The sequence below is a fragment of the Mus musculus genome, chromosome 2 (assembly GCF_000001635.26).
Source record: "Mus musculus strain C57BL/6J chromosome 2, GRCm38.p6 C57BL/6J".
Taxonomy (NCBI): domain Eukaryota; kingdom Metazoa; phylum Chordata; class Mammalia; order Rodentia; family Muridae; genus Mus; species Mus musculus.
Window position 1 is genome coordinate 156,710,177 of NC_000068.7, and position 11,956 is coordinate 156,722,132.

General features: G+C 52.7%; 1 protein-coding gene and 1 long non-coding RNA gene across 22 annotated transcripts in view; one reads left to right on the forward strand and one right to left on the reverse strand.

Moving 5' to 3' along the window:
• The window catches only part of Dlgap4 (DLG associated protein 4), a 150,731-nt gene that overhangs the window by 96,544 nt on the left and 42,231 nt on the right, over nt 1-11,956 (forward strand). For 11 of the 21 annotated variants that reach the window (XR_003952548.1, XR_003952547.1, XR_003952549.1 and 8 more), the window contains one exon: nt 845-1,085. Coding sequence is in view for 8 of the 21 variants with exons in the window: in XM_017317840.2 (XP_017173329.1) it covers nt 845-1,085 (241 nt within the window). In the remaining 13 variants the exon portion in view is untranslated. Of the gene's footprint in view, nt 1-844; nt 1,086-7,878; nt 11,927-11,956 lie in introns of those variants that run through there. The other 10 variants (XM_030250648.1, XM_030250647.1, XM_006499348.4 and 7 more) reach the window with 5 other exon arrangements.
• Nucleotides 4,363-10,733, reverse strand: 4930405A21Rik (RIKEN cDNA 4930405A21 gene). The gene is made up of 4 exons (NR_040505.1): nt 10,530-10,733; nt 6,709-6,837; nt 5,919-6,069; nt 4,363-4,873 (listed from the first exon to the last, which is right to left on the reverse strand). It is a non-coding gene; the product is annotated as an RIKEN cDNA 4930405A21 gene (long non-coding RNA).

Consider the following 11,956-nt stretch of genomic DNA (forward strand, 5'->3'; position numbering starts at 1 on the left):
ACTATTCCCACACCACGGCGTCCACTGGGTCACTATTCCCACACCACGGCGTCCACTGGGCCACTATTCCCACACCACGGCGTCCACTGGGTCACTATTCCCACACCACGGCGTCCACTGGGTCACTATTCCCACACCACGGCATCCACTGGGTCACTATTCCCACACCACGGCGTCCACTGGGTCACTATTCCCACACCACGGCGTCCACTGGGTCACTATTCCCACACCACGGCGTCCACTGGGTCACTATTCCCACACCACGGCGTCCACTGGGTCACTATTCCCACACCACGGCGTCCACTGGGTCACTATTCCCACACCACGGCGTCCACTGGGTCACTATTCCTTATGTATTTGGGGTGTTGGTTCTGACCCTTCCTCACTGGGTTCCCTTGTCAACTATCTTCCTCCTACTGTCCCTCCAGGGTTTGTTTTGTGTCTGTTGTTTTGTTTTTGTTTTGGCTTATAAAACTTATTAAATGGTAAATATCCATCACATCTAATAAACCCTCCTCCTGTCACCCAGCAGGGCAGGCATTACCAATGGGTCAGCTTGTTTCCTGCTGACTTCAGTACATTAGTACAGACAACAGGGTAATATTTAATATTGTTAAAATGTCCTGTCATATTCCAGCATTTTTCTCATTGTAGATGGAAAACCGCAAACCCACGGAGGTGAGAGGGCTGTTTAATCCTTAAGAGCCCATTTGTACCCTGAGTGAGGTGAGAGGAGGAGAGATAGGCTAAAGGGCCAGCCAAGAAAAGCCTCTAGCCCCGCAGCTGAGTTAGACCAGCAAAGACTGGCAAAGCCGGCCTCTGATGCCCGCCTCTGTCTGGACAGGTCCGGGAGGCAGATCTGAGCGACCAGTACGAGGCAGCCTGCGAGTCGGCCTGCAGTGAGGCCGAGTCTACAACCGCAGAGGCACTCGACTTGCCGCTGCCCAGCTACTTCCGCTCACGCAGCCACAGCTACCTGCGAGCCATCCAGGCAGGCTGCTCGCAAGAGGAGGACAGTGTCTCCCTGCAGTCCCTCTCCCCACCGCCCAGCACTGGCAGCCTCAGCAACAGTCGCACGCTTCCAAGTGAGTACTACGTGCAGGAGGTTGGGTTCTGTTCCATTCGTACTGTCCATGAGGGGAACACCGGTGGGCAGCCTAGAGAGATGCTGGGGAAGAACCCGTAGGTTACCACAGACTAACAGCTAAAAATGGTGAGGCTAAACAGCTAGCAGAACCAGAACGTCCAGTGGGCAGCGATGGAGAGGGTGGGAACCCAGAGATCCCTAGCTGCTTCCTGCTTAGAGCAGCCTCCTGCTGATAGGCAGGGCTTACTAACCCACTTGGGGTTAGCAGTGTAGACAAACCTATAGGGAAGGCAGGAACCTTCAGGGAAGGCAAAAATAGTGTAACGAGGGGTTAAACCTGCTCCCAGCTTTCCCGATGGGGTGAGTTTGTTTCTCATGTTCAGTCAGGGGTGGCCTTCGTGTCCTCACATTGTTCTGAATTCTCTAAAGTTGACCCCTGTGTGGGCAGAGGAAGGAGCCATACTGTGTGCACAAGCCAGGCAAAACAAGAAAGTCAGACCGGGGGCCACAGTACAAGAGTGGGCTGGTTGAGAGTGCACTGGGTCTGCTCTTCCGGTCCTTTAGAGAGTCCTGGGGTTGCCGGACTATGCAGGAAACTTACCTGTAACATTCTCACCATGTACAGACCCTAAGTAAACACCATCTGCTAGGGCGTGACAGGTACTACTGTTATGGCTGCTTCATAGCCTCTACCCTGATCCTCCATGCCAGTCAAGGGCAACGGGGTTGGGCTGTGTAAGAAGAGATGGCTGCTGGTATTAGATGTCACTAAGTGAAACTGAGTCCCACAGATGTTGTACACAGGCGACCAACATTGATTAAATGAACTGGTCCCTTAGGGAACAGAGCGGAAATGGCGGTCCCACTTATCTATCCATACTCTCTACAGACTTCCCATCCCACCCCTAGTTGGGATCCCAGGGCAGACCCCTAAACTCTGGCGCCTTTCATACCTGAAGGAATAGCCTCGCTTTTAGATGTTAGGAGTCCAGTCTAGTCTAATCTTAGACTAGTCTGCCGCAATCTCATACTGCTGCACCAGGAGCCTGCGTGGCTGGAAAACCCTGGTAAGGAGCTAGGTGTCCTGGTTGGTTTTTCTCTGGGTCTTGTTCACGGTTGTTTCTGGTTCTACTGGTCTTGGGACACTGAACAACTGAAGCCACAGTCTGGTTCCTTATCCCGTCGGGAAGGGGCTTCCTGGTACCTGTTGTCCTAGTGTGAGCAGTAAGCTTCCTGCTCCCCTCGGCTTCTCCATCTGGTGGTCCTCGCTCAGCCTTTTTGCTGGGTAGCATGTGCAGCCCCACCCCTACCCTGTGGGCCTTTTTAACCTGATTGTAAAGCAACACAGTTGCCTCTTGGAGGCCGTTCTGCTTGGCTAGTGCCTTCCTTCTAGGCCTGTGGTCATGTAGGCTAACCAGCTACTCTATTTAGAAGTCTCCAGGCTGGGGTGGAGACTACCATTTGGTGGCTTCCAAATCCAGAGAGCTCTGTCAGGCTGTCCCAGAGCTCTGTCACACCAATGGGCATCTCGGGTAACAATCGCCTTCTCCATATTCTCACGCCCCTGAGGAGGTCTCTTTTGGGTGGCAGGGGGTGGGGGTTGTTTTCTGAGACAGGGTTTCTCTATGTAGTTCTGGCTGTCCTGGAACTTGCTCTGTAGACCAGGCTGGCGTCAAACTGAGATTTGTCTGCCTCTGCCTCCCCTGTGCTATTGAGATGGGCTTAGAAGGCCACGTGACATCCACAGAAATTCCCTGCAAATGAACCCTCGACTTCTTCAACCCCATTACTCATGAGTGCATAGACCCACAGCTGCTCATCTCAGAACCCAGGACCAGGCGGTCCCTCCGTGCCGTAGCTCTTGCTTCAATAACACTGCACTGCAAACCTAGCACAGCAATGGACATCCCCAAGTTTGTCAGCCTCATGCTTCTCCTGGGACCAGAGGTCCTCCGGAGATAAATAGTCTAACCAGGATAAGTTTCCCCTCATGAGGATGGCAGAAGGCAAGAGAGCGGGCCTAACTAACAGGACAAGCACAGTCATGGCCCCACATAAGCAAATGTCCCACTGGGGAAGGCAAGTCGGATGACTGAGCTCGCAGTCAAGGACGAGGGCTCTCCCACTCTTGCAGGGGAGACTGTATCCCTGTGGCACAAGGCGTGTACACAAGACGGCTGGAGATCGGTGGTAATCATTCAACCTGCTGCATCCCACACATGTATTCATGCCTCGCTCACAGGGAATGCTAAGCTACCCAAGATCCCCCTAAGCGGCTGTGAGATAGGAGACAAGTCCTCGAGATTTCCTGAGAAACGAACCTCGGACCTTGCCTGCTTCCTTCCTAGGAACGCTAGATTCATCTTCTTTAGCAGAAGCTGACTGACCTAGCTCAAACACGTTTTATTTCATTATTCAATTTAATTTCATGTAGTTCTTTGTGCCAAGGTCACATGCACAGTCACTTTGAGTCCCACCCCCTTTACTTCACTGTTCCTATACTGGGCATGCTGGGCTGCTGCGGGAGCACACCATTGAGCTTTCCGACTGCTCCTTGGACCACCTGAGTCGTTTTTGTTTATGTGTATGCGTGTGTACCTGCTTTTCTGTATATGCACTACCCATATGCAGGTGACCACAGTGACAGGAGAGGGGGGTGGATCCCCTAGAACTGGACTTACAGGCAGTTGTGAGCCAAACCCCACCCTCTGCAAGAATAGCAAATGCTTTTGTTTTTCTTTTGTCTTTCTTCTTTCCTTTCTTCCTTTAAAAAAAAAAAGATATAAATCTCTTATTTTATGTATAAGAGTACATCATAGCTGTCTTCAGACACTAGAAGAGAGTATCAGATCCCATTTCAGATGGTTGTGAGCCATCATGTGGGTGCTGGGAATTCAACTCAAGACCTCTGGAAGAGCAGTCAGAGCTCTTAACCACTGAGCCATCTCTCCACCCACCCCCTCTTCCTTCCTTCCTTCCTTCCTTCCTTCCTTCCTTCCTTCCTTCCTTCCTTCCTTCCTTCCTCCCTCCCTCCCTCCCTCCCTCCCTTCCGTCTGTCCGTCAGATAGGATCTCCCTATGTAGCCCTGGCTAGCCTGCGACCCTATGCAGAGCAGGTTGGCCTTAAACTCACAGAGATAAGCCTGCTTCTGCCTCCCAAGTGCTGAGATTAAAGGCCTAAGCCCCAGTCTGTGTGGTATTTAACAGGCAACGACTTTGTTTTGATCTTTATCTTAGACTATATCTTCATTTGAAAATGATCTACTGGCTCGAGACTAAAACTGACAGATTTATTTTCCAACTCAGCCATTTCTGGGCCCTTCCTATTTCCCCTGAGTGTCCCTGACAGGTTGGCTGTTTCTTTTGCATTTTCTCTTTAAGCTCTTATCCAAAGGAGGCAGGCCTTGCCCAAGTCTATCTGCACACGGGAAGTCACTCTAGGTGGATTTCCTTGGGAGTCCTGACCCACGCAGAATCCAGGCTCCTTTTCCAATCCTCCTCTAAGAGTTTGCTCATCCTTTCTCTCCCTGCTTGGTCCTGGGGCCAACGTGATATCTCTTGGTCGTTACGCAGTCACACTCTACATTGTGTACCATCTCAGTGGGGGACAACAGCAAACACTTAGGTATGAGCTTGCCGATCAGCCGCCTTTGCCCACTGTGTCCTATACCCTGGGCCCAAAAGCTGTTCAGGAGCCAGTGTCCCAGCCAGGCCATGTTTTCCCCATGGAGGTGGCAGAAGGATGGGAGGACAACCTCATTTTGTCTCAAGTCTCTTGGTTTCCCATCTGCAAAAATAACAAACAAAACAAAACAAAAATAATAATAACAGTTGATAAAGCAAGTCACTAGTCCAAAGCTGATGCCACAGAGATTTAGTGAGACATAGCAAGGGGCATGAATACAAAGAACTGAGAGCTGAGGTCACTGATTCGATCTCAACCTCAGTATCTATCGACTGATCATCTACCTATAATCTATTTCTGCTTCAATTTGCATTACATACCTCTCTTTACTATGTGCATGTATGTGCATGTGTGTGTTTATGAACATGCAAACACTGGCCCGTGCATGGAGGTTGCTCCCACTTTTTTTTCCTTTCCCAGAGGGTACCACTATGTAGCCTAAACTCGCCTGGAACTCACAGAGCTCTGCCTACCTCTGCCTCTCGGGTGCTGAGCCATCTCTCCAGCCCTTCCCTCCACCTTCATGTGGGTTCCAGGGATCCAACTCAGGCCACCAGACTTGCAATGGCAAGCTCTTTTATGTGACGAGCCCATACCAGCCCCTTCATTTTTAAAGAAAGAAATTCCCACTTTGCTTCAATAAAGTAATAATTTAGGCAATTACAGAACACGCACACACACACACTGCACATTCTGGATGAACCAGCATTTGCTACTAAATGTAAGGATATAGGGCTTCCATGAGACTGTTTGGGGGCTTTTGCACAAACAAATGCAGTCAGGAACGTATTGAGCAACAGCATCTCATACCTGCCTAGTCGCTCGTGCACAGTCAGACGGAAAGACCTGTCTATAGTGTGAAAACGGCTTTGGAAGGATGGCTCCATTGGTTTAGTATCATGAGGTTGAGGGGGAGGGGTCCAGGTGTGCTAATTAATATACCTTCTTGGTGTTCTATTGCTATGAAGAGACACCATGACTAACTTGACTCTATTTGATGGGGGTGGAGGGTGAGACAGGGTTTCTTTGTGTAGTCCTGGTTGTCCTGAAACTAGCTCTATAAACCATCTTGGCCTCAAAACTCACAGAGGTCCACCTGCCTTTGCCTCTGAGTGCTAGGAATAAAGGCGTGCAGCACTGGCCCCACCTGGCTCAAGGTGACTCTTATAAAGGAAAGCATGGAACTGGAGGCTGGCTTAGTTTCAGAGGCTTAGTCCAAGATCATCATGGTGGGGAGCGTGGCAGCAGGCAGGTAGGCATGGTGTGGCAGAAGTAGTTGAGAGTTTTACATCTTGATCCTAAGGAAGTGGGCGGGGGGGGGGGAGGAGAGACAGAGACAAAGAGAGACAGAGATAGACATAGAGACAGAGACAGGGAGACAGACACTGGGTCTGGCATGCACTTTTGAAACCTCAAAGTCCACCCCAATGACACACTTCCTCCTTATTAAGGCCACGCCTCCTAATTCTTCTAATCCTTCTCAAAAGCCCAATAGCTAGGGACTAAATATACAAATATATAAGCCTCCGGGGACCATTCTCATTTAAACCATCACAGGCTGTAATCCTATCTCTGAGGGGGCAAAAACAGTGGATCCATAACCAGTCGGCCAGCCAAGCCAAATTGGTGAGTTTCTCAAAAGTAAGGTACAGACCGAAAATGATACCCAACTTAGACACACCCATCCACATGTGTATGTGCACACACGGGTAAGTGTGTCACACTCCCAAAGATGTGAAGACAGATGTACACTGATACTCTCCTATATACATGTGCATACCTAACTCAACACGCCCCTGCACACCAAGCACATGCCTGTGTGTCTCCATCAAAGCTCACACCCAGACACCTGTGAAGAAAGCATGCCTTAGAAACAGCGCAGGTCCCCACAGTGACCCCACATATCTGCTCCTCTCAGGCTCAGCAGGCACACTCACCTGCCACCTAGGAGAGCCGGAGCCACCAGATCGCCAGGCTTCTGGCCAGAGCTGCAGCTGGTCCATGTAGTACTTTTGTGCCGAGTTAAGAAAAGGACACTGCCCCTTATGACACTCTGCCACCATCTGCTGAAAAGTCACCAGGATACAGTTTCTATTAGAATAAGGTCCTTTGCTTTCTATCTGCCGGGGGTGGGGTGGGGGGGTGGGGGGGGTGGCGGGGGAGTCATAGCAATTACATAATTTCATCATGTCTATATTGTGAATAGCACTCCACATACGAGCGCATCCTTAATCTGTGTAAAACTTGTACAACCATACATGGAAGTTCTGCTTATAATCACCCACCTCTACGCAGGCACACACCAACACAGCCAGTCTCCCTACTCAGAACCCGAGTTGCAGAGAGGCATGGAGCTCTTTGTTTCTCCAAGGAGCGCATGTGCTCACAGACCAGATGCAGGCAGGTGTGAAGATGGGGGTGCAGGGGAGCTCCTAAGGCAGTGGGCACCTAGCAGAACCAACTGCTCTGACACGGCGGGGGCGGGGCATGTAGCTGCCCACCCACTACTCGAAGCTTCCCAGCTCCGTTGTGAGCACTGCCTTCCTCCCTCCTCCTTTCTGACCCAGTTTCCACATTCCAGAAATAGCTCTGGCAGGTGACTGGCAGGCGGGTCAGCGGTGGCTCAGCTGCCACTTGTACACGCCCCTCCCCAGCCAGAGGACACCTGGGAGGGGGCACGAGGGCCGGGATATGACCCTTTGGTCTGCCTCTCATCCTGCCTCTCCTTTCTTTATGCTCCTGAGAGGAAGCAAAAACAGTGACAAGGCTCCCTGCCGTCTCTTCCCTCAGCTCCCCCACTCCAATCATCGCCTTCTGTTTCTCCCAAAGCCCTCTGTCTCTCTTCCTTTCCCCAGTTTTGGGCTTTCCCCTCCTCCCTTCTGTGTCTCTCCCACTCCCTCTGAATCACACCACACAGATTCAGAAGCTGAGATATCACACAGGGACCTCAGCAAGTGGCGTGGGGGTGGGGGGAACTACTGTGTGGCACCCTGGTCCTACCAATTACATTCTCTATATCTTCAATTGTGATATGGTCACACAAGAGCTTGTGTGTGCGCGTGTACACACACACACACACACACACACAGATACATACACTTAGGGTCATTCTCCACCCATATTGGAAGCTCCAGGCTGAGTTGGACAAGTTCCAGTCCAGAAAACATTCCAGCTCCTGCTCAGAGGCCCAGGGTACTTTCTTCAGTGCTGTTGTGGCACTGAAGAGGTACGTGTCCCTCCCTGGGCCTCATATTGGTTATCTAGATCTTGGTTGTGACCAATGGTCTTTATCTGTGACCATCCAAGTCACAGGCTGCTTTCCCCCTCTTTTTGTCCTTTTTCTCATCCCTTAGAACTCATCTGGTTTCTTTCATTCCTTTCCCTGCACGCACACACACAGGAAGGGAGTCTGACAAAATCCCTTGTTCTGGTCTCCCAAACCTGGTCCACCCTAATCTCTGGTTATCACACTGCAGATTCCTGTCAGCTCAGCCCATCCAATCCCCAGAGTGTCGGGGCAAACATCCTGTAATTTGAGTGTCATTTCTTACCCCTGAAGCTAAGGTTTGAGATTTAATCTAAGTTAAAGTAGAGTAAGTGCATCACTGCCAATTAGTGATGTCTGCTATGGCCAGAATTACACATACCTGCCATTCCTGACTTAACCTAGTCACACACACACACACACACACACACACACACACACACACACACAATCACAGCAGCGGGTGGGATGGTTCACAAAGCCACTACAGCCTAGAGGAAGTGTCACAGTCAAGGTTATTCAGAAAATAGGTCAAGGAGATGTTTCTCAGAGCCTTGGGTTCTTCATTGTCCTGTGGGGTTAGGAAGGAAGCCACACAAGGACTTGACAAAGAACAGAGAATCATCTGGCAGTGGGAACAAGATGATTAGAGGCTGTCATACTGGTCAGGCAGGGGACACTGGTCCTCTCCGGGCCATAGGGTCAGAGGGAGTAGGATTCAGGAGGCCTTTCTTGGACAACTGCCAGCATTTCCTACTGCTGAAACAGGCACCTCTGCTCAGAGCACTGGGCACAAGGCAGGCTTCCTCCTTACATTCCGCCATGTCCCCGTCCCAGATTGTCCTAGTGAGGGTTTCTGTTGCTGTGACGACAACACCATGACCAAAAAGCAAGTGTGGGAGGAAAGGGTTTATTTGGCTTCCAGATCACAGACCATCATTGGAGGAAGTCAGGACAGGAACTCGAGCAGGGCTGGAACCCGGAGGCAGGAGCTGGTGCAGAGGCCATGGACCTTGCTGCTTACTGGCTGGCTTCCCCTGGTTTGCTCAGCCTGCTTTCTTATAGAACCCAGGACCACCATGAACTGGGCCCTCCCCGACTGATCACTAATTGGGGAAATGCCTTATAGCTGGATCTCATGGAGGCATTTCCTCACCTGAGGCTCCTTCCTCTCTGATGACTCTAGCTTGTGTCAAGTTGACACACAAAAGCAGGAATGCACAGCTTTTCACTGTTCAAATTTTCTTTTCTTTCTTTCCTTCTTTCTTTCTTTCTTTTTTTTTTTTTTTTTTTGGTTTTTCGAGACAGGGTTTCTCTGTATAGTCCTGGCTGTCCTGGCACTCACTCTGTAGACCAGGCTGGCCTCGAACTCAGAAATCCGCCTACCTCTGCCTCCCAAGTGCTGGGATTAAAGGCGTGCACCACCACGCCCGGCTTCAAGTTTTCAAGGGATTTACCAAAATGGTGACCCAAAGGGGAAACCAGCTGCCAGTCTATCTGGAAAGGACCCTTTACCCTCTCCTAGAAGCCCAGGCTCATGCAGGAGGGTCTGAGGCCTATGTGCCAGTGTTACACCTCAGGCCTGGGTCAGCCAACTGCTCCTCTATGCTAGCCTGACTTGGGCAAGGACTCAGTCAGTCACAAAATCGTCCCCATACACACCTTACAGGACCTGAGGCGGGGGGCTGGGAGGGGGGTGACCAACAGAGAAGGGTGCTGACATTCCTCTAGGACCAAGGTCTCAGACTTGGTGAAGTCCAAATTGAAGCTGCCAGTGAGTTAGTTCTTCTGTTCAAGAGAGTGAGCTGGATCAAAGGGTCAAAGACTTGCTGGTGAAAATTCTGTCTCTGCCTGGTTTCTCTCCAGGGGATACTCAGCACTGGGGAATCCCAAAGAGAAAGGGGGACTTGCCCAAGGTTATGCAAGAAGTGTTACTGAATCGAAAGGACACAGCAACACATGAGGTGTCATAGCCATTCAAGAATTTACTTTGTATTTTCACCTAAAGCAAATGAAACTGAATAGCATGGTGTAGCCAACTCCTGCTTTTAGAGTGCTTAGCACAGTGCTGGCATCAAGTAAGTTTGTTGCTTTTGCCATTATTGTGTCTTAATGCAAAAGGTAGACTGGAAACAGTGTTACCTTCTTCATTTCCCACAGTCCTCTGTCAGATCCCAGTACAGAAAGCAGGCAACCAGCGGGCTTGCCAGGCAGCAAAGATCTGTGCTTGGCAGAACCTTCTGTAAATGGACTGTCAGTCTGTGGGCGGGGAGGGGGCTCACTCGGTTGTCACATTTTACAGAGGCACAGAAAGGTTAAGCATCTAACCTAAGGTCACACAAGTGGGATACTGAACCCGTCCTTAGGACCCTTGGGAGCACAGCAAGGGATGAGGCAAAGAGGCAACTAGAAACTGCGCGGCTGAGTAGCTAGGACCCGCGTGCGGGACAGAAAGCCCACGGTGGGCTCTCTCCTCAGCCTCAGTTTCCCTACCTACAGCGAGGCGTCGCCACCAGGGTGAGCCCGCAGGGACGGACGGCCACTCCAACTCCCGTACAGACCACGCATTGCGTTCCAGCTGGAACCGGTTTGGCGGGGCGGTTCGAGAGGGCGGAGCCCCTCACTCGGGCATGCGCGAGTTGGCGCGGGCGCGCACTCCCTTTCAAGACCGGCCGGCCAGGGCGTGGGCCGCGCGGTACGCGTGCGCGCTTGCGCTGTGTCCCGCTTGCGCGCGCCCCCTGGCGGCCCCGGAATCCCGGGCGACGCGCGCGCGGCTGACGCGAGGGGCGGGGCCGGCGCGGGGCTTTAACCCGGAGGCCCCGCCTCTCGGGCGTACAAAACCGGAGCCTCGGGCCGGGCCGCGTGAGGGAGGAGGGTGAGTGCCCGCCGCTGGCCGCAGCTGCCGCCAGTCCATCCGTCACTCCGTCCGTCTGTCCGACCCACGTCGTCGCCGCCGCCGCCGCCGCCTCCTCAGCCCGGACGCCCGGGGCCCGCCCAGCGCCACCCGGAGCAGCCGCGGCCCCGCGAGGAGACGGGCGCCGCCTCCGCCCGGCCCTGCCCTGCCCCGTCTTCCCGTCTGTCCGTCTGTCCGTCCGCCCGCTCGCCCGCGCTTCCGTCCTTCTGTCGGGCCACTGGCCCTCGGGCCCGTGTCTCCGCTGAGCCCGCTTTGTCTCTCCCTAGCTCGCTGTCTCTTTGTCTCTGCTCTCGCGCTCTCGGCCCCTCCCTCGCTCCAGGATCTCGGGTCCCCTCTCCCAGCGCTCCTCTCCTCTCTTACAGCCACGGGTTCTGGCACCCCCATTCTTCTGGACTCCCTAGATCTTTTGGGGCCTCTCCTTCAGAACACACTCCACTCCCCCAGGCCTTTCCTGAGCTTACCACACATCTTGAGGGTCCTTCTTGATGCATGTGCCCCTGATTTCCTGGGGGTTATCTCCACCTAGTCCGCATTTCCCGGAGGGTTTCCCACTTCTCCGGAGCCTCCCATAGCTATCAGAACCTTTTACATCCCTTAGTGGTCTCCTTGAACCCCCAGTGTCTCCCCAGCTCCCTAACTTAAGAACCTCTGCCTTTCCTGGATTTGTCCGCTGTCGCTGTCACTGTCTCTCCTTGTTCTCCGAGCGTCCCACTTCTCTGGACCCGGTCCCCCCCACCCCCCTTGCTCTCCCTGCTTCTTTCACGCGTCTGTGTCGGTGGTCTCATTGCTGTCTCTAACGCCTGCCTCAGCCTTCTCTGCCCGGGGCTCTTGCTCCTTTGCTTCTCTGCCCGATCCCCTGTCGCCCCTTTTCTCTGCTCCTTGTCACTCCCTCTCCCTTTTCTGTCTCTGCCGGGTCTCTGGGTCTCTGACCCCCATCCGGCCCTCATGGCTTTGTGTCTGGAGCTCTTGAAGCAATGTGAGTGGTGGGGTGTCCGGGTCGGGCCGG